This window comes from Papio anubis, chromosome 11 (assembly GCF_008728515.1).
Source record: "Papio anubis isolate 15944 chromosome 11, Panubis1.0, whole genome shotgun sequence".
Lineage (NCBI taxonomy): Eukaryota > Metazoa > Chordata > Mammalia > Primates > Cercopithecidae > Papio > Papio anubis.
This window is the reverse complement of record NC_044986.1, coordinates 114,595,057-114,614,567: the sequence shown is the minus strand read 5'-3', so window position 1 is coordinate 114,614,567 and position 19,511 is coordinate 114,595,057. Positions and strand designations below refer to the sequence as shown.

Genomic DNA, 19,511 nt, shown 5'->3' with positions numbered 1-19,511 from the left:
GGTGGCTCATGCCTGTAATCCCAGCACTTTGGGAGGCCAAGGCAGGTGGATTACAAGGTCAGGAGATCGAGACCATCCTGGCTAACATGGTGAAACCCCGTCTCTACTAAAAATACAAAAAATCAGCCGGCGTGGTGGCGGGCGCCTGTAGTCCCAGCTACTCGGGAGGCTGAGGCAGGAGAATGGCGTGAACCCGGGAGGCGGAGCTTGCAGTGAGCCGAGATCGCGCCACTGCACTCCAGCCTGGGTGACAGAGCGAGACTCCGTCTCAAAAAAACAAACACACACACACACACACACACAGGAATTGGAATAAAGACTTACTGCCCTACTCCTTAAAGGGTAAGGAGGCACCACAACTCCTAACAGATACAGTAGGGGATACTTTTGTGAAAATACCGCCTTATTGATATTTCTCACTGGTGTTTGCCTAAGTGGTATTTTTATGGCAGTGCTAACAATTAGAATAATCTGCTCCAACAAAAAGGAATGTAACTTGACACATTTTAGAAAAAGGCAAAAATGTTTATTATTTTCTTAAGTAACTTTTTTTTTTTTTTTAAAGAAGCCAACAAAAGAATATTCTAACAGTCCCTAAAAAGCAAGGGAGAGTCCCTCTCAGGCCCTTCAGGCTTGTCCCTGCTTGATTATTACGCCGGTCTCTGTCACCCCCCAGTGGACACCACACTCAACTACAAGCCTCACCCATCAACAGCCTCCGAGGCGTTAGCAGGTTTTCGCACTCAATAAGAGGCACATCATTGCAGCAAAGCGCTTTAAGTGCTCGCTTTGTGACCAGCGGTCTACCTCTACGCTTTCAACAGCAGAATTACACATACTCTGACTGTTCTAACAGTTTTCGGGAAGAATCGGTCGGGGGGGTCACTCTCAGGAAAATAATTCTATTATTCTAGGAAAGTTATCCCCTTCCAGATCAAACAGTAAGTCCAATTGTATTTTTAAATATTCTGGACTTCAAATATATTACCTGAAAAATCAAATGACATTATTTCTGTTTAATGTAATATTATCCAAAATATACAATTCAAACACTTGTAGCTTTCAATAACGTGATGAAAAGAAACAGAATTTGCTTTCTAAATTATGGCTGTAATTTTTTTTTAAGTTCAAAAAATTTTTATAGTTAGGTTCCTAGGCTTGACTTTTTTTTCCCAGCAGATTAAACCTCAAAGGTAAAGGAAAAAGAGCCTATTATGTAAACACACATCTCTCACTATAAACCTGTTTAATGCCACACAAATGCAAGAGGTCTCTGTTAAGTAACTTTAAAAACCTACGCTTTGTTTCCTAGAGTTTCAACTTTTACACACATGTAAAAACGTTTAAGTGTAATATCATTTTACATTATATGAATAAATAACAGTGAAAACCCACTCCAATCCTCAAAAAGTGGGGCAATTTCTAAACTGGCGTCCAATAAAACTGCTTCGCTTCTAGGTGCATGCAGTCAAGCTAGAGAATGGTTTCCTACGCCCAAAAAACTGCCTCATGCTAACCTTTTGTAGACAGTTTATTATCTAAAAAATACATTAGGATTTCATTTATTCAATAGAAGTATCTAATACAGCCACAGCTACAGCCACACAGTGTTATTAGGTGCTGGTGAGGCAGGAGCCGGTCACTGTCCCAGGGAACTTTCTGTCTAACAGAGACACGTCTGACAGAGGCACTGAAAGTGTGAGGACGAAAGCATGTGTAGTGGATAGGCCAGAAAGCATGTGTAGTAGACGGGCCAGGCACAAAACAGGAGAAGGTGATCAACTTCTGTGGATTTGGGGAGGCTGGGGACCCGCTGAGAAGGCTTCAGGCCATGCTTAAACCAAGTCATGACACTCAGCAGAATGGATGAGGACAGAGGCATTTGAGGAATGGTCAGGGGCATTCTTGGAGGAGGAGCGTATCCCAATGCAAAGTGCAAAGTATTCCAATGCAAAGTATTGCAAATTATGCAAAGTATTACAAAAAATGCGAAGTATTCCAATGCAAAGTGAAAGCACAGGCTTGTTAGAGCGGTGAGCGGCCAGGCGCGGGCCAGGTGGGTGTAATGCACAGCTCTGGAGTTAGCTGACAGAACTCTCATTCCCAACTGTCTGACCTCGGGCAGGTACTTAACCTTGAAGCCCAAGTTTCCTCAACAGTAAGCTACTAATAATAATACTGATGGCAAACTCCCCATGAAAACTATTCAAAATTAAAATAAATGCCACTTAATTACAAATTATTGACCTACTAAAGCAAGAACAAATGAACAGAGGATTTCATCAGGTTCAAAGATCTCTAAAAGTAAAAAGTCAAGATCTTCTGGGTGGAAAGGTGCAGACCATGAGGAGAAGGAAGAATGAGGTGGTGGGCGAACAAGGTCTAAGGAATCCGCACTATGTGACAAAGCCATCTAGAGGGCACCACCCTCGAGATAATGAAGGTGGTGCCGCCCGATGGAACTCACTCGCAGTTCCAGCTCATGATTCAGCTGACTGAGAAAGCACACCCCAAATTTATCTGGGAAAAAAGTCTTAATTCCTAAAAATCTAGAAATAAATGCCAAAGCTTAACAGAATCAAACGTGATTAATACTGTAGTTTTTTGCATTAAGGAATCTGTTTGCATTTAGAATTTTCTGTGTTTCACATATTTCTATTTCAGAGAATCTGGCCAAGTTGGCCTTCTTATGCCAATTTTAAAATATGCAAATGAGTCACTGATTTGAACTTTTGATTATTTAAACTTATAAACAGTATATTGAAACAATTAAGAGACTTAAGGTTCAGCATATTCTTAAGGTTGAATTTATTAGATTTGTACGTTTTTTAGAACTAGGAAACATTTTATTTTTAAATTGAAATTTGATACATTTAAAAGAAACTCGATATATTACATTTATAAAGGGAATTAAAAACGTTTGTAGGGGTTTATAAGTGGAACCAAACATTAACTAAAGTTCCATTAGACGAGAATGTTAAAATTTGCCAGATTTAAAAATACTATACTAACTTCTGTAAACTGAATTAATATAAGGAAGAAAAACGTTTCTTAATTTGTAACTTTAATAAATACTAACTTTTAAAACCTAAATAATCATGTGCATAGAAAATTTGTCCTTGAGTTAAGGATTTTTAAAAAAAACTTGCATCAACAAATGCCTCCTGCAAAGGGCTGCTGGAAAAAAATAAGTTAATATGTGAATACAAAGCATTTAGCAAAAAGTCTATCATAGAAGACTCAAAGTTTGCTGTTATCATTACTATTAGGTGACTCAAAAGTGGCCGGGGAGGCGGGATGTGAAGTGTAGAAGCCGCAGACAGGAGAGAAAGTGTGTCACACTAAGGAGTGTGGATGTTCTCCCGTAAGCACTGAAGTACCCCAAAGGCTCTGGCCATTTACCAAGACTAAAATGGCTCTGTTAACTATTCTGAGAAAAATCTTCTTTGATTCTTCTATCTAGGTCATAAACTATAAATCTGGCTAAACTGGCAGACATAGTGGATTAAAACAGGCTTTCTAACCAGAATGACTTCTGTTAATCGTCGAAAGTGCTGCCAAATGGCTTCATCTGAATAGAAGACAGCATGTGGGAAAACCAGTAAACAGAAAAACAGTAAGCATTTATTCCGCCTTTTCAGTAGTAACTACATTTTAAGGTAACCAAAGAGTTACATTTAAGGTAACCCTCTTGATAAGGGAGGAAAAGCTCTTTGTTACAGAAGAAAGTCTGCCAAAAAAAAAAAAAAAAAAAGTAAAAGAGGCTGGGCATGATGGCTCACGCCTGTAGCCCCAGCACTTGGGGATCACCTGAGGTCAGGAGTTTGAGACCAGCCTGACCAACACGGAGAAACCCCATCTCTACTTAAAAAAAAATACAAAATTAGCCAGACCTGGTGGCACATGCCTGTAATCCCAGCTATTTGGGAGGCTGAGGCAGAAGAATTGCTTGAACCCGAGAGGCAGAGGGTGCAGTGAGCCGAGATCGCGCCACCGCACTCCAGCCTGGGCAACGAGAGCAAAACTCTGTCTCAAAAAAAAAAAAAGTGAAAGAAATCACTGAATTTGAAAATCACTATTTTGCAACTTCTGAAGAAATTTGATATAGGTAAGGATTATCAATGGAAGCTAAAAAGCATGAGGGAGAGTGTTAAAGGGAAACTGGACATCTCCATACAGTGTCAAGACATCATCCACAGATTACCTGCTAACTGAAAAGATTTTTTTTTTAGTTAAAAAAAACTTTTATTTTAAATCAAAAAGATATGATTATCATCACCAAACTCAGCATCTCCAATATTAAGAAAACAGTAGTCACTGTGGGACTCCTGTCTAATCCAAATCTTATTAAACTGCTACATCTAGCTCCTAGTTTGCTGAAACTACACAGAACACCAGGAAAGAAAAACCAGACAACTCCTGAGTGTGGGACATTCCACAGAAGAGCGGGACTACGCTCTTCAGCAGGGCAGTGTCATTCACAGGAAAACAAAAGGGGGGGGTGAAGAGGGGGGAAGAGGAAAGCAGGAGTACTGCTCCCTGACAAGTGACTTAAGCCCGTAAGACAAATACAAAATGTAGCCCTGACTAAGTGCTGGTGAGAAAAACAGCTTAAAAGGCAGCCTAAGGGACAACTGGAAATATTCCCACATGGAGCCGGCATGAGATCATGCTGAGGAGTCGCACTGTAGTCACACTGTTACACTTGTTAGTGGAGCAATGGCATTGTGGTTGGCTGGGGGAAGGTCCTTGTTTCTCGGCTACAGAGACAAGTATTTGAGGTGAAGTATCCCGATGTCCTTATTTTCACTTTAAAATTGTTCAATAAGCTGGGCAATGCGTACCTGGAAGGAGGTCATTATACATTTCCTTACTTCCGAATATGTTCAAAAAGCTTCACAATAAAAAAGTTTAAAAAAATGTGTCAACAGCAACTACAAAACACACAGAGATAAAATAAAGGTACAAAAATGCTAACAGTTAAATCTATGAGGTGGCATGTGGGTAATCATTTGTAATTTTTTTATCATATTTCTCTGTATTTTTGATAGCTTTCCTAAGTAAAGTTAAAAGAAAAGACGCCAAACCCACACACAAAAACCCCCACGAAACTCCTTCTCACACAAATCTAGTTAATAAAAACCAAAAATTTAAATGGTAGACACTGTAGACTATAACAATGATTAAAAAACTACATGTCAAAAAAACATAGACATGAAAACAGCAAAAGTCATGCCTTTCAACACTTTCACAAACCACCCCCATACTATGAAATAAATAAGCATTTGACTTTTATTATTATTATTTTTTTTTCAAGATGGAATCTTGCTCTGTCACCCAGGCTGGAGTACAGTGGTGCAATCTTGACTCACTGCAACCTCCGTCTCCTGGGTTCAAGCAATCCTTCTGCCTCAGCCTCCCAAGTAGCTGGGATTACAGGCGCCTGCCACCACGCCCCACTAATTTTTGTATTTTTAGTAGAGACAGGGTTTCATCATGTTGGCCAGGCTGGTCTCGAGCTCCTAACCTCAAGTGATCTGCCCACCTCGGACTCCCAAAGTGCTGGTATTACAGGTGTGAGCCACTGCACCCAGCCAAGCATTCGACTTTATGGAAAAAAGAAGAAATAAACTAAGAAAATCAGAATTAACTAATTCGAGAGCTGATTCTTGATACAAGCCAATTAGTAAAGACTAAATTCTGGATAATTTTATCAAAGAGCGGGAGAAGGTACAAAGAAAGTGAGAAATGAAAATGTAGGACTGTTACAGATATATGATAAAAGAACCATAAGATACTTTGCAAAACCTTACATAAATATATTAAGAAACCAGAAATGAACAGCTTTCTAGGAAAACATAAATCACCAAATGACCCACATTGACCTTAGAAGATAAAACAAATCAAAACATTAACCCCCAAAACAATTATATTAGACGGAAATAGTTTCACAAATATATTTTCGAGTTGTTAAGGAATAATTTTAATACTATGTTAAAGTTCTAGAACACAGAGAAAGAAGGAAAGCTTCCAAATTATGAGGACAGTATAACCTGACAACACACAGACATTTTGGTTAACTGCAATGAAATCTCAGGAATAACCACTTTAAGTGTTAAGTAAAATATTAGAGAGTATAAATCAGCAGTACTATAAAGGAATAACTTGTAACAACCAAGTGAAGTTTATCCAAGAATTGCAATGAATGGTTCACCACTAGGAAGTATATTAACAAAATTATTCATGTAAAAAGGTTTTAAAGGAAAAAAATGATTAACTCATTTGTGTTCAAAAGGCATTCAAAAAAACTGAACATGCACTTTGATTTTTCAAGAAAACTTAAAAACAATAATAGCTGAATACTTTCTAGCTATTTTCTAAAAAAGAGGATGCATGAATACTGAAAAGGAAGAGGAAGAACGATTATTTGTTGAAGATAAGATTGTGTATCTTAAATCTTAGAAAACCTAAGATAATTATCAACTATATTGGCTACAAAAATAATATTAAAAGGATACCGAGAGTTTTCCAAACCAGTTAGAAAGAAATGGAAGAAAAGCTTCAACTTGCAATAGCAATAAAAGATACAACTATCCCCCGTAGGACTTGGCACCCCTGCCTTCACTCTGTTTGGGTCTCTTCTGCAGAGCCCCTGCTTAGGCTCCAACGCCAGTGGCAGCGGTAACGTCCACACACCTGATGCTGTGGGGAAATGGCAGGTCTGCAGCACACCTGGGGTTGTCCAGTGACCACCTGCTGACAGCCACATTTTATATGGTACATGAGTGGGGGGCGGAATGTGAGACCAGAAATGTCTCACAGTCACATGAAGAAAACAAACCTCGACTGTAAAATAAAAGCTTTTACTTAGAAAAACTCAATTTTTAAAATACCAGTTTTCTCTCAAAAATCCTTAATTTCAGCGCAATCTCAATGCTAATAAAATAATATATCTGAATAACACTAAAATAGTAGTGGATTCTCTTTTATAACTTGACAAAATAATACAAAGTAATGAGGGGACATTTGCCCTAACAGATATTCAAAGGGTAACTGGAGGCCGGATACTCCTGTAATCCTAGCACTTTGGGAGGTTGAGGTGGGCATATTGCTTGAGTCCAGGAGTCTGAGACCAGCCTGGGCAACACGGCAAAACCCTGTCTCTACAAAAACTACAAAAATTACCCAGGAGTGGTGGCATGCGCCTGTAGTCCCAGCTACCTGGGGAGACTCAGGTGGGAGGATCACTTGAGCCGGTGAAGTCAAGGCTGCAGTGAGCCATGACTGTGCCATTACACTCCAGCCTGGGCAACAGAGTGAGACCCTGTCTCATATTCAAAAAGTGTAATTGGAAAAGCAGAGAGCAGTGGAACAGAATAGAGTGCCAAAATGTCATTTAATAAATGCCACTAATCCACATGACTAATGGTTTGGAAAATAAGCAGAGCTGAGTTCTTATTCCATAACAAAAAGTAAATTCTAGATGAGCTAAAGATTTAATCATACTCAATTATATCTCAATGAAGTTGTACCCATAAGCATTAAAAAAACATAAATGTTAGAAGAGAAATATGGGTACTTAAGAAAAAACACTTCATCCAGCATGTGGAAAATTCTTTACAAAAAACACAAAAGCAAGAAGCCATAGGGAAAGCTGTATGGAAGATGGCTGCAACACATAATAAACTGGCCAGTCTCCTTAACAAGAGCCTGTATGAACAGATCAATAGAAAAATGGGCAACAGAAGAACCGGGAAGTTCACAGCAAAAGAAAGAAGGATGCCCCAAAGATATCTAAGAAAGATACTCAAAGAACTACCAATCGAACAACAATGGAAGACTCTATCCAATCAGCAAACATTTTAAAACGTAACAGCGCCATGTTTTCATGTGGGCCTAGGAAAACAGGCGTCATCGCACATGACTCAGGGGAGTTCACACTGCCACAGTTATATAAGGAGTCAAAAGGAAGTGGCATGTTCATGTAGAGTTTTTATTTATTTATTTATTTATTTATTTTGAGTCAGAGTCTGGCTCTGTCGCCCAGGCTGGAGTGCAGTGGCGCGATCTCGCTTACTACAAGCTCCGCCTCCCGGGTTCACGCCATTCTCCTGCCTCAGCCTCCCGAGTAGCTGGGACTACAGGCGCCCGCCACCACGCCCAGCTAATTTGTTATATTTTTAGTAAAGACGGGGTTTCACCATGATAGCCAGGATGGTCTCGATCTCCTGACCTCGTGATCCGCCCTCCTCGGCCTTCCAAAGTGTTGGGATTACAGGCGTGAGCCACTGTGCCCGGCCTTATGTAGGTTTTTAAAAGGATAGATGTGCCATGGAAATTTCTTGGTATGATGTTCATTTAATTATCTTAGTGTTCCATATACAGTTCACAACAATTTAAAGAGAATGACAGGCAGGCGATGAAAGGCAGATGGTCGTACTACAAAATGTAGCCATGCCTTATCCATTCTACCTTCACTGCCAGTAGGATTAGAGCATGACTCTGCTATTATTTATTCCTCCTCTTTTCTCCCCTGCCCCATTCTCTGTCCCCATTCTATTATTTCCTGGTAAAACGATCTTACAGACTACTACTACTAGGTTTCCCTATCTGCACAATGTAGATGAGCACTTTTATGAGTTATTTTTAGAGATTAAATGAGACAGCACCTGTGGTATGTGGCACACAGTAAACATCCAATAAATATTAGCTGCTAATTAGATGCTAAGTCACCACCATCGCAATCCATGACACAGGTTTTGAATTATCTCATGTTTAAATAGTTCTATATTTTTTCTTCTGCATTTGACTTTTACTAAAATTTGCCTTGAACTCTTTTTAGGAGGCAAGATATTTAAAAATAAATAATAGAATAAAATAAATAAATAAAAATAAATGATAGTAGAAAACGGACGTCATTACACTGAATAGGAGAGGGCTGACCTCACTTAACAAAGGCAACGGCTCCACAAGGCCTAGGCCCACACCCCATTACTGCTGTGAGGGATGCTTCCTAGGAACCTGGATGACCTTGAGCAAACCTCGGAGCAGCGCTGATTAGACCCTTCTCAATTAAGTAAATAAAAGCAAGCATCTTGGTTTTTATCAAAAGTACTTTCATGGTTTTATCCATGAAAGTACTGCTTCTCCTTCTGTACAGACATAGCCAACCTGACACACTGATTGGGAAACACCAAATTCACCTCTACCTGAGGGCATACGTAATTGACTTTCTTTACTTTTCATCTCTTGCCCATGACCTTCCACCTCCCTAGCCTCTTACTATACCCATCCACTGCAACAAAGGTAAGAAAGAAGAAAAGCAAAAGTAACTTTTTCTCAAGACATACATGGTCAAGTACTATCTGGTCGAAACTTTGAAAGTTATTCCTCCTGTGATTGTTTGACATTTTCATTTTCTTCCCTCCCTTCCTGCACTCCCCTTCCTTCCTCTGTCCCTCTCCCATTTACCCTGCAGCTAGCTCTAGTAATGCCCCATTTACGCTCTGTTATCATTCTCATACATTCTAGCTCTCCAGTGCACACCCTGAGAGCTTGCTCTCATCTTTCTCTTCAGTTCTTAAATCCCCAGCAAAGTAGTACCTAGCAGAAAACCTATTAGTAGGTGCTGAAAAATGTCTTACAGTAAGTGAATAAAATATATTATCTATACTGCAACATACTGCAAAGAGCCCTGGGCTAGTAGTCAGTAACTGGCCTCCAGTCTCAGTAATGCTATTTGGTGGTTCTGTGGCTTCATATTTAAGCCACTTAAGCACTTAAGTATCCATTTCCTCATCTATAAGATAGGGCTTTTACTTGCTCTACTTACTATTACATATAGTTTCACAAAATGAGATGAAGAAAGCAAAAAACGCTTATTGTTATGCTAGTTTAAAGCACCATGGCTACTTCTGTTGAACAAGAGTATTTGCCAACCAAATTTATAAATGTAAGCAGGAATAGTACAGTCACCTAATTAGGAGAGGCAGATATAATTAATATGTTTACTTGCCTTTCCCTAAAATAAGAAAAAAGCCAAAGCAGCTGAGCTGGTAAGGCGTTCATCCAGGTTATGTCATCAGAAGTATAATGCTTACGCTGTGGGCAAGAAACAGCCCATGTTAATTGTGCCATGTCTTCCAATCTTAATTACAATGTAGATATAAAGTATTGGGGTAATTCTTACCAGGTTCTGGAAGGTCTAACTTTGCCCGCTTTAGTTCTGCCATAGAAATCTGAAGTTGCTCTATCACAAAATCATCTTCAAAGAAAAAATCCTTTGCCAGGGTCTCCTGAAAAAATTCTACAAGTTCTTCCATGGACAATTTCATTAGATGTTCTAAGAAAGGATAAGAGAAATGAAAATGCCAAGTGAATACTTTAGGTGGGAAGATATTCTGTTATATTCAGGTGTAGTATAAAAGGGCATTAAAAAGGGTACAAACAGCATACAACTTACATATGGCATTGAGGACATCATTAAAACTCAGTAAGACAAAAATACTGCCTGATATTAAAGCAGCCACACAGAAAAGCAGGAAAGTTTACTGGGAGAAAGGAAAGGAGGAGAATACCACCTAATACTTCCTCACTGGAATAACTACACCTAGGCATTAGTATTACCCCAGGGCAAGAGCTTCTTAGAGACAGAGACAGAAAGACTATCTCAGCCTGCATGAGGCCTTTCTCCTTTATTGATATGGAGCTCCAACTGCTATATGCAAGCCCCATTTTAAGTCTGTATTTCTGTTTCAGAATTTCCCAGAACATCTGGATTTTAATCTTGTGAGTTTTATTTCTACTTTTGAAATTCATTTTCTTGGAAAAAGACATTCAAATTAAATACGAACACAAAGCAGAAAGTAAAAATCTGCTAAGATCTCATTACATAATACCCTACAGGTAGATCCAGGTATTTACAAGTGTTTATGTATATCAATTGAAGAATCCAAATTATACTTTTCAAGTTATTCCCCTTTTTGCTTTTTTTCCCATTTAATAATGTATCGCTGATAACTCATTTCAACAAATATGATTTTACATCATCATTAACAGCTGTAAAAGAGTGTACTATATGTATGCATTATAATTGACTTAATTAGTCTTCTAGTAATGGCCATTTAGGTGGTTTTTGATTTTTTATTATTTAAAACCACTGCGATGAACCTCCAGTAACAACATATTTTTAAGACAATCAGTAAGAAAAAAAAGAAAAAGGAAGGAAAAAACTTCTTATGAGCTTTAGCTAACTATTGGTTAATATGCCCAGAATTTTTCTTTTTTTTTTAATTGGCTAACGACAAATTGTATATATCTGTGGTAGACAATATGTTTTGATATATGTATACACTGTGGAATGACTAAATCAAGCTAATTGACACCTCATTACCTCACATACTTATCTTTTTGTAGTGAGAACATTTAAGCTCTCAGCAATTTTCAAGTATACGGTACATTATTATAAATTATAATCACCATGCCGTATGATAGCTCTCCAAAACTTATTCTTCCTGTCTAACTGAAACTTGAACCAGCATCTCCTCCCATCCCGCAGCTACCCTTCCATTTCGGAAGCTTTATATGGTGGGGATGGAACTTCACTTGAGCTTTCTCTCTCTAACCAAGAAAAATACACAGCAGCAGACAGATTTGTCCACAGCTCATTTAGTCCAATGATACGGTAGAATGTAAAGTAGTTGCTATGCTTAACATTTATTTACAAGGGTGAAGAAACTTTTTACTTGTCAAAATTAATCAAGGGTCATATAAGTAACAGCTTAAGAAGGAGATGAGAGCTACAAAGAAATACATTATGTTTCGACTTCCTCATTCTTGAGGGAACATTAAGCTAATGTCTTTTAATTAAAATGTACTTCTGTTTTCTATTTTGATCCATTAACAATCCAGAAAGAAAGTCGGGGGCAGGGGGGAGGACAGGGGGAGAGCGAGAGGGACAGACAGGGAGAGGAGGAGAAGGGAAGAGGGGCAGGGAGGGGGAGGGGGAGGGAGGCGAAAGGCGGTGTGGGGGGCAGGTGCAGGGAGGAAGGAAAAGAGATTTCACAAGATCAGATGACAGACCTGAATCCTGGAAGAAAATTCATAGTCAATTGTTTTGTTTTGGTCCACTAGTTGGGGAAAGAAGAACTGAGTATAAGGGAAGTGAACCACAACAATTCTGAGTCCTTTTCTTGAAAAAACTAAACATAACAAAAGTGCTTTTAAAGGGCATTTTCATTCCTATCTAAGGTATGGATAATCTGGCAGTCCTACAGTCCATGCTTTTCAAGTAAGCAACCAAACAATCTTACAGTAAAGTCCGTAACACGTACTTAGAACAATGCCAAGCACAGCAGAGAGAAAAACTACACACAAGACCCTGTGCACTCAATTAGTTTATAATTTAGTTGGGAAGCGGGACAGATCATTCAATAATAACATAAGAGAGTTGAGTGTACAATGAACATGAAACTATGTGGTATGACCTAGATTAGAATTACGTACTATATGAAGCTCTAGAGCTTTCAATGATTTTCTTTTCTGCATAGCTACAAGAGAAGTCACATAATTTTTAAGGCTGAATCGAGACTTTAAAGATGAATAAGGTTCTTCATGGAAAAAAACCTCATGTCTTTATTTTAAAGTAAGGCATAACATATCAAATTTATAGAGCCCTTAAAATATTGCAACTGAAGACTAAAAATTTTCCAATTTTTTTTTTTAAACCTTGCTGCATTTATCTGCCTATAGACACTGGCTGAACTTGCCCCAGAGGCCATAATACACTCAGGTAGAGAAGTGGGTCTGTGTGCTCCCATCCACAGTTCAGAGCTGGGTGCTATTCTCTCTGGATGAAGGAAACAGTAATAGAAAATGTTTTCTCCAGCCCTTTGAACTAACTAAGGGACCTGGTTTCTTTGGTCTTCCTTCTCTTACTGCAAACTTGAGATTCAGACTGATGAAAAGAACAAGGGGTCCCAGTGGAAACAAATACTTGGCGAAAAATATTACTAGTGAAACCAACTAACTGCACTCTACAAAAAGTGTGAAAATGACACTGGTATAAACAGAAAAGAACCAAAGACCTTTGCAGTGAAGTAAGCTTCTAGTCATGAGAAAGAACTTATAAAAATATGTGACCAATTGATGATAATTTCTCCAGTGATTTTCAAAAAAAAATTTAAACCACTATTTAAAAACAATGAATTTGAAGTAGGGTGCAGAATGAGAAATCAAAGCCTCAATTTTTTATGAAGTTTTAGAGTTTAAGCGTTTTCTTACTTTTGTGTAATTTTAAGATTGTGTAAGACATAGCAGTAAGAACTCGTTCTCCTTCAAAGATGTAGATATCCCATATTCTGAGGTTTAGTGTAAAGGGAGTCTATAATTAAAAGCAAAACAAAACAAAAATAAGGTTAACAGCTTCCCCTCACCTTGTATTTATAATTTTATGACTGAGTTTTGTAAATAAATACTTACACGATCAAGGAAACACTGAAAAAACCATTTCATTGTGTAAAAACTTGTGTAGATTTCTTGAGAATCCTGAAAAAACAAAGAGCTCACAATTTCCGGATTGTAGTAAACTAAATTTAACAAAATAATACGAAGTTAGGAAGGCTGTTGGATGCAGCTATCAAAGCTAAACACATTTACTTCCCAAATTCACTCCAAAAATAAATTCCTCTTATGACGGGACTATAATACAACACTTAGATTCTCTTTAATATATTTTACAGTGAGCTATCTTTGTTTACCTAAACTACTGTGTTTTATAGTAAGGCATACATATAGTTCACTAACAACGAGTTTCTGTGACCCTGAAAAAATACTTTCTGTACAATGAAAAAACCTCCAAAACAACAGGAAGATCCCATATCTTTAAATTATCACATTGTTTGCATTATTAGCTTCAAAGAAGTTCAAATCCCTCAGTAGGAACTGTGATAGCCTATCAATATTAAATTTTACAAATGTAATATTTTGTAAACAACTGGGAATTATAACTGCATAGTAAATGAAATGGATGACACTATAAATTAATAAGGTAATTGGGACCAAAGACAATTTAATTATCCCAGCTTTTTGGGGCGGGGTAGGTGGGTGTAAGTCAGTGTCACATCTACCTACCAAGTGTTGCTTAAGCTTGGACAGAAATTTGTTCAGTATTTTTTCATGATGTTCTTGAAACCTCAAGAGTTTAGGAAAACCTTGGACAAAAAAGCCTAGAATACAAACATAAAAACAACACTTCATAAACAATACCAACAAAACCCTACAATCTTAAAATGCAACATATTTCTTTCCTTTGTAACTGTCAAAAATAAAAAGAAACATCCAGTAGTTACCAAAGTATTTTTTCTCCCCACCCAGGAAGTAACTGTATATAAGCTTTCAGTAATGAAACTTTGAGCCTAGGATTTGTTTGCTAAAGATCTTCTATAACTTTGTATTTTTGAATTTAAAGGGAAACCTTTAAAAAAAAAAAAAAGGACACTGAAGCCATTTATCAAGATTATCTGTTCTTTTAAGATATTGGGCCATATCTTAAATGCATATATTTTTAATATTTTATTCCAACCCTGACTAGTTATTTTGTTTTACTCTTAATACGCTAACAAACAATTTATTACTTTTTTCAGGCTTACTCTTAAGAATTTCATTAGTATAACATTTCCAAAGTTTTAAATCGCTTTTTAATCCTTTCCGAAAAAGCTGTATTTAACATCTGCTAAAAATACAGGTGCTAAATGATCAATGTTATATCAAAAATGGTATTTTATCCCGAGTGACTACACAATATAATCTATATCTAAGAAGTAACAAATTACAAATGGTTAGCATTAATTTTGTATATTTAACTCACTGAACTTTACATGTATTTTTCTTCCTGGCATTCTATATAATCCATTAAAAAGAAAGTCCACTCAACAGACTTGATGATTCTTCTACATTAGGATTTTCTAACCGAGGTTCCATGCAACTTTGAAAGATGTTAATAGACGTTCTACGCTTTTGAAAAAGAAACCAGAGGACACATTTATATCCTTCTTAGATATTCATGAGGCATTTTAGCTTATTAATCTTCTTGCCTTTTAGACTTAATGAAACTTGTTTTTCTTTCACTCAGTCTCTCCCACACTTAAGTGATTTTTGGAGGCCACATTCCCCCCAGAAAGTCTGTTGCCCCAAAATGAAACTCTGTTCCACCAAGAACCTGAGGCACACGCTATTGGGCAGTGGTGCTTTACAATCTACTGGGCAGAATTATTTCTTAACTAGTTCTCAGTTTTCTAGGGTATGTGTAAAAATTTCCAGAGACAGAAAGAGGTTCTACTCCTACTTTAGTAGTAGTTTTCAGTGAAATTGTTTCATTAAAAAAAAAAAAAAATCCATCTCTCTCTATCAGTGCTACTTTCATGGCCAATTTGGTAGGATAGGGTAGGAAGTCTGATTTTGAAAAAGTCAATACAGTTCAGTGATAACTAGCTCAAGAATGCTAAGAAGCCTAACATTTCTTCATTTTCCACTATGTTCCAGATCTCATATTTTATATTTTCAGCTTTAGCTTCAATCCCATACATTTATAAGTGAAACCACCGTGTTCACACTGGAAATGCAAAGTACTGAGGTAACCTTTAGTTATAAAATCTCACAGGCAGACACAGAAACAAACATCTCTAAGTATAAACTTACCCTTAATAATGAGCCAAACTGCATTCTAAGTGTAAATGTTAGGATAGTAGAATTAATATTATTTTATAGATTAGTCTAGTGACAATAATTGCTGAAGGTAAGCTATCAAATAGGTTTAAATGACCATTTCCTAAAATTGGACAGTCTTGCACATAATTACATACCACTTAAATTTGCATTCCATTGTACTTCAAGACAGATCAGCAACACAACCCCATGGGAAAGCAAAATAAAGACTGACAGGGAAGAGCGGCTTTCTTCAAGATGCCTTTTGGAATGATACTACCTACTGGAAGGTAACTCTATATAATAACATGTCTTACTTTTAGAGTCTATTTACTAGATGCAAAGTGCCCAGACCCAGTTACCATGCAGATGATATTTGTTAAGTAATTGGCAAGGAACACTAAGGGAGAAAGACAAATGCAAACACATACATACCCCCCTCACTCTTCCACACACACATAATATCCTCACATGGTCAGAGTGTGAGATTTCAGTAACAATGAGCTATAGAAAGTCCTAATTTTGAAAATATTAAAACAGTATTTTAAATATATAGCAGGTTCCCCACCACACAAAGCTTATTCACAAACTGAACTTGGAAGATTCATTCTTAGAATAGCTACTGTTAAAATTATTTTAAATTTGATATTAACACTTAGAATAACTAGTGTTAAAATTATTTAAATTTGATGGCACTAGGAAAATAATTTTGCATTATATGAACAAATGCCACTTTTATTTCCAAGACAAGTTGTGATCTAAGGGTGGGGGCTGTGGCTCACACCTGTAATCCCAGTATTTTGGAAGGCTGAGGTGGGAGGTTCACTTGAGTCCAGGAGACTGAGACCAGCCTAGTCAACATAAGGAGACCTCATCTCTACAAAAAAATTTAAAAATTAGCCAGGCATGGAGGCACATGCCTGCGTGGTTCCAGAATCTAGAGAGGCTAATGAGGCGGGAGGATGGCTTGATCCCAGGAGGTCAAGACTGCAATAAGTCACAATCACGCTACTGCACTCCAGCTTGGGTGACAGAGCAAGACCCTGTCTCAAGAGTTGTAATCTAAACTCTCCAAAATAAAGTCTATTGCTTAATTTGGCAAAAACAAGGAAAAAGTTATTATAAACAGTGTTAACTTGAAAACGAAAAAATCAGCAGGTTCTGAGATATTAAATAATCGAGTGCCTAGAACATGTTATCAACCTTTTATTTAAAGTGGAACCAATTTTATGAGAAAAAACTAAAAACTACACTTGAAATATAAAACTACTTAATTATTACCTTTCCTTTAAAAACCTAAGTGCCATTTCTCAATGACTGTTTTTTTGACAAGGTGTTATACATCACAATATCCGGTCAATGGTAAACATTTCACTTAAATGATAATTTCATGACCATCTAAAAGTTCTGATTAAAAGGCATCTTTTATTTCTCCCAATAATATACCTGTTCTTAAATTCCTCCAATCCTAAATTAGTTTCTTTTGACCAAGGGCAAGTAAGAAAGAATTTCAAAATGCCAACAATATACTTTGGAATAAAGACAAAGGAAAATAAATGTAAACATTTTAGAAAAGTTCAATAATGAAAAATGAAAGAAGAAACTAGTAACAAATACTAATGAACTCAACGAGCCCTGAGACATTAAATTTGTTGTATGTAACTCTTGCAAGCATCTTTGGTTTTGTTTTAATCTACCTTTTTCCCTACCTTGATTGTTTAGATAAAGCACAGGGTTTTCTTACCATGCATGGCATGTTTAGGGCCTGAGAAGAGTTTGACCAGGGCCCAGAAGGCATCTTCCTCGTTCATATACATGAGGAGTAAAGCTGTGATCTGGCTCATCCCCTGACAATACCCGACTTCCTGGGGAGCAAAGGGGAACACAGAAGCTGGGGAGTTTAGCCGAATTACATACATATGTACAGAGAAAAAGCTACTCTATAAAAACCAGAAAATTCCTACACACATCGTTTAATAGTCCATTCTAGAGACAAATACTATACTCTTTACAGTATTATGCCACATAAGAGAATAAAATTGTGCTCAAAAATAAATGTACAGGTACAAAGTGTAAATTGCTACATATTTTTATTGGACTCTGTTCAACACTGTCACACTTTCTTTAAAGAGTGTTAATATTTATTTCACTTTATGTATGATTCTTAGCTCACTATATCTCTTCTTTGCTCAGTGGCTGGCAAAGTCTCTCCTCCTACAATACCCAGTATGCGGTCTTGTCTCCTCTAGATTTCTGAACACTTAAGCAGACACATTTTAGGATGCCCATGCACAGTCTATGCCTCCTCTCTAAGAAATATCCACTCTCCCCACAGTCCCTGCTTATGATGTGGCCTCAGGGATTCATGCTTGTGCCACAGGAACCACAGCTAATGGACCAGAAGAGGAGAGCTGACCCCAGGGGAAGAGTTAGTTGGTTGCACTGACTCATCAGACACTCTCTCTAGGAAATGTGAACAAAGCCAGAGACTGTAATCAGATGGAGGTATGTACTGGAACAGAATGCTCACACTGAGTCTGTGGGTACAATCTGAGCCAAGGAATAAGTGGCCAGTAGGCAAAGGAAGCAACCTGGAGAGAGAAACAGTGAACTGAACAGTTCACAGAGATCATCTGAGATACTGAGTGGCCCCCAGAATGAGAGAGATGGAAGGTGCAGTTTTCCTTCTCACCAGATGCTTCCCACCTTCCAGCTCCAATTCCAATGAGGCCTAACTAGTGCTTCCTTCTTATGAGATGTCCCTTTAATAACCCCTTTTTAACTTTTCCTAGTTTGAGTGAATTTCTGTTCTTACAATTTAAAGGTTTTAACTACAATAGAAATTATACATCCCAAGGTTCAAAGGTCCTCCCTGGGACCTATTCCGCAAGTATTCATTTAACACCCACATTAAGTCCAACACGAATTAATCTATCCCAGGTTATCTTCTTCCCCAACAATGCTGAATGCCTTAAGAAGAGCATGTCTATTACCAAAGAGTTTAGCCTCCTCCAGGGTATAGCCAGTAAGGGCACAGTTATCTTGTTTGGACCTCACCTAATAGATAAATGTGATTGTGAAAGGTAACCTCCCAAGAGCAAAGAGAGTTATAAAAAGTCAAACAAAATTAACCAAGCCACCCACTTCCTGTCCTTCTACCCTGTATGTCTGCTTAAAAATAAAAACAAAACAACACAAAACGTTACCAAGCAAAACAATATGGAGGGAAAGAGAAAAGGTGAGACTCACTGGCATACTGTGGTCATATTTAGGTTCTTCCACTTCAGAATCAGCTCTGCTCTAAGGCCCTAGGGTTATCGCAGGGTTTCAGCTTAAAAAGATCCACAGAGCTAGAGAGACTGTGGAACCACCTAGCTCTGAGATGCAGAAATGTGCCCACAGGGCCCTGTTAGGTAGGGAGTGCCTCAGAATACAAATCAAAGACCTTGGGCAGGCAGGCCCCAACTTACCGTATTATAAATAGAATAGGCAGCAAGAACATGGAATAAGGATTGTTGCCTAGAGAAAAAAAAAATTTACATTAAATACAATTTAGTAATTTCACATATTTTAAACATTACAAACTTAATAAAGACTGAAAACAGATAATCCAGATAAAATTACTAACGTAATAAATTATCCCAAGTTCAAATTCAAAGACTCTAAAAAGTCTAAATTCAAGACTAGATAATATTCATTCTGAAAGGATTTATACCAAGAAAACACAAAAGACTTCAAAATTCCTTAAATGTGCTGCCCTCTTTTGCTGATCTATCTCACTTTGAGACCCTTCTGACAGAAGCAGCTGG

General features: G+C 37.7%; 1 protein-coding gene across 3 annotated transcripts in view; it reads right to left on the bottom strand.

Moving 5' to 3' along the window:
- USP6NL (USP6 N-terminal like) overlaps positions 1-19,511 on the bottom strand; it is a 154,860-nt gene that overhangs the window by 12,617 nt on the left and 122,732 nt on the right. For all 3 annotated transcript variants that reach the window (XM_009213967.4, XM_009213968.3, XM_003903380.5), the window contains 6 exons: positions 19,173-19,221; positions 17,447-17,567; positions 14,131-14,225; positions 13,480-13,545; positions 13,282-13,381; positions 10,190-10,342 (listed from right to left, as the gene is read on the bottom strand). In XM_009213967.4, coding sequence (XP_009212231.1) covers positions 10,190-10,342; positions 13,282-13,381; positions 13,480-13,545; positions 14,131-14,225; positions 17,447-17,567; positions 19,173-19,221 — 584 coding nt within the window. The remainder of the gene's footprint in view (positions 1-10,189; positions 10,343-13,281; positions 13,382-13,479; positions 13,546-14,130; positions 14,226-17,446; positions 17,568-19,172; positions 19,222-19,511) is intronic.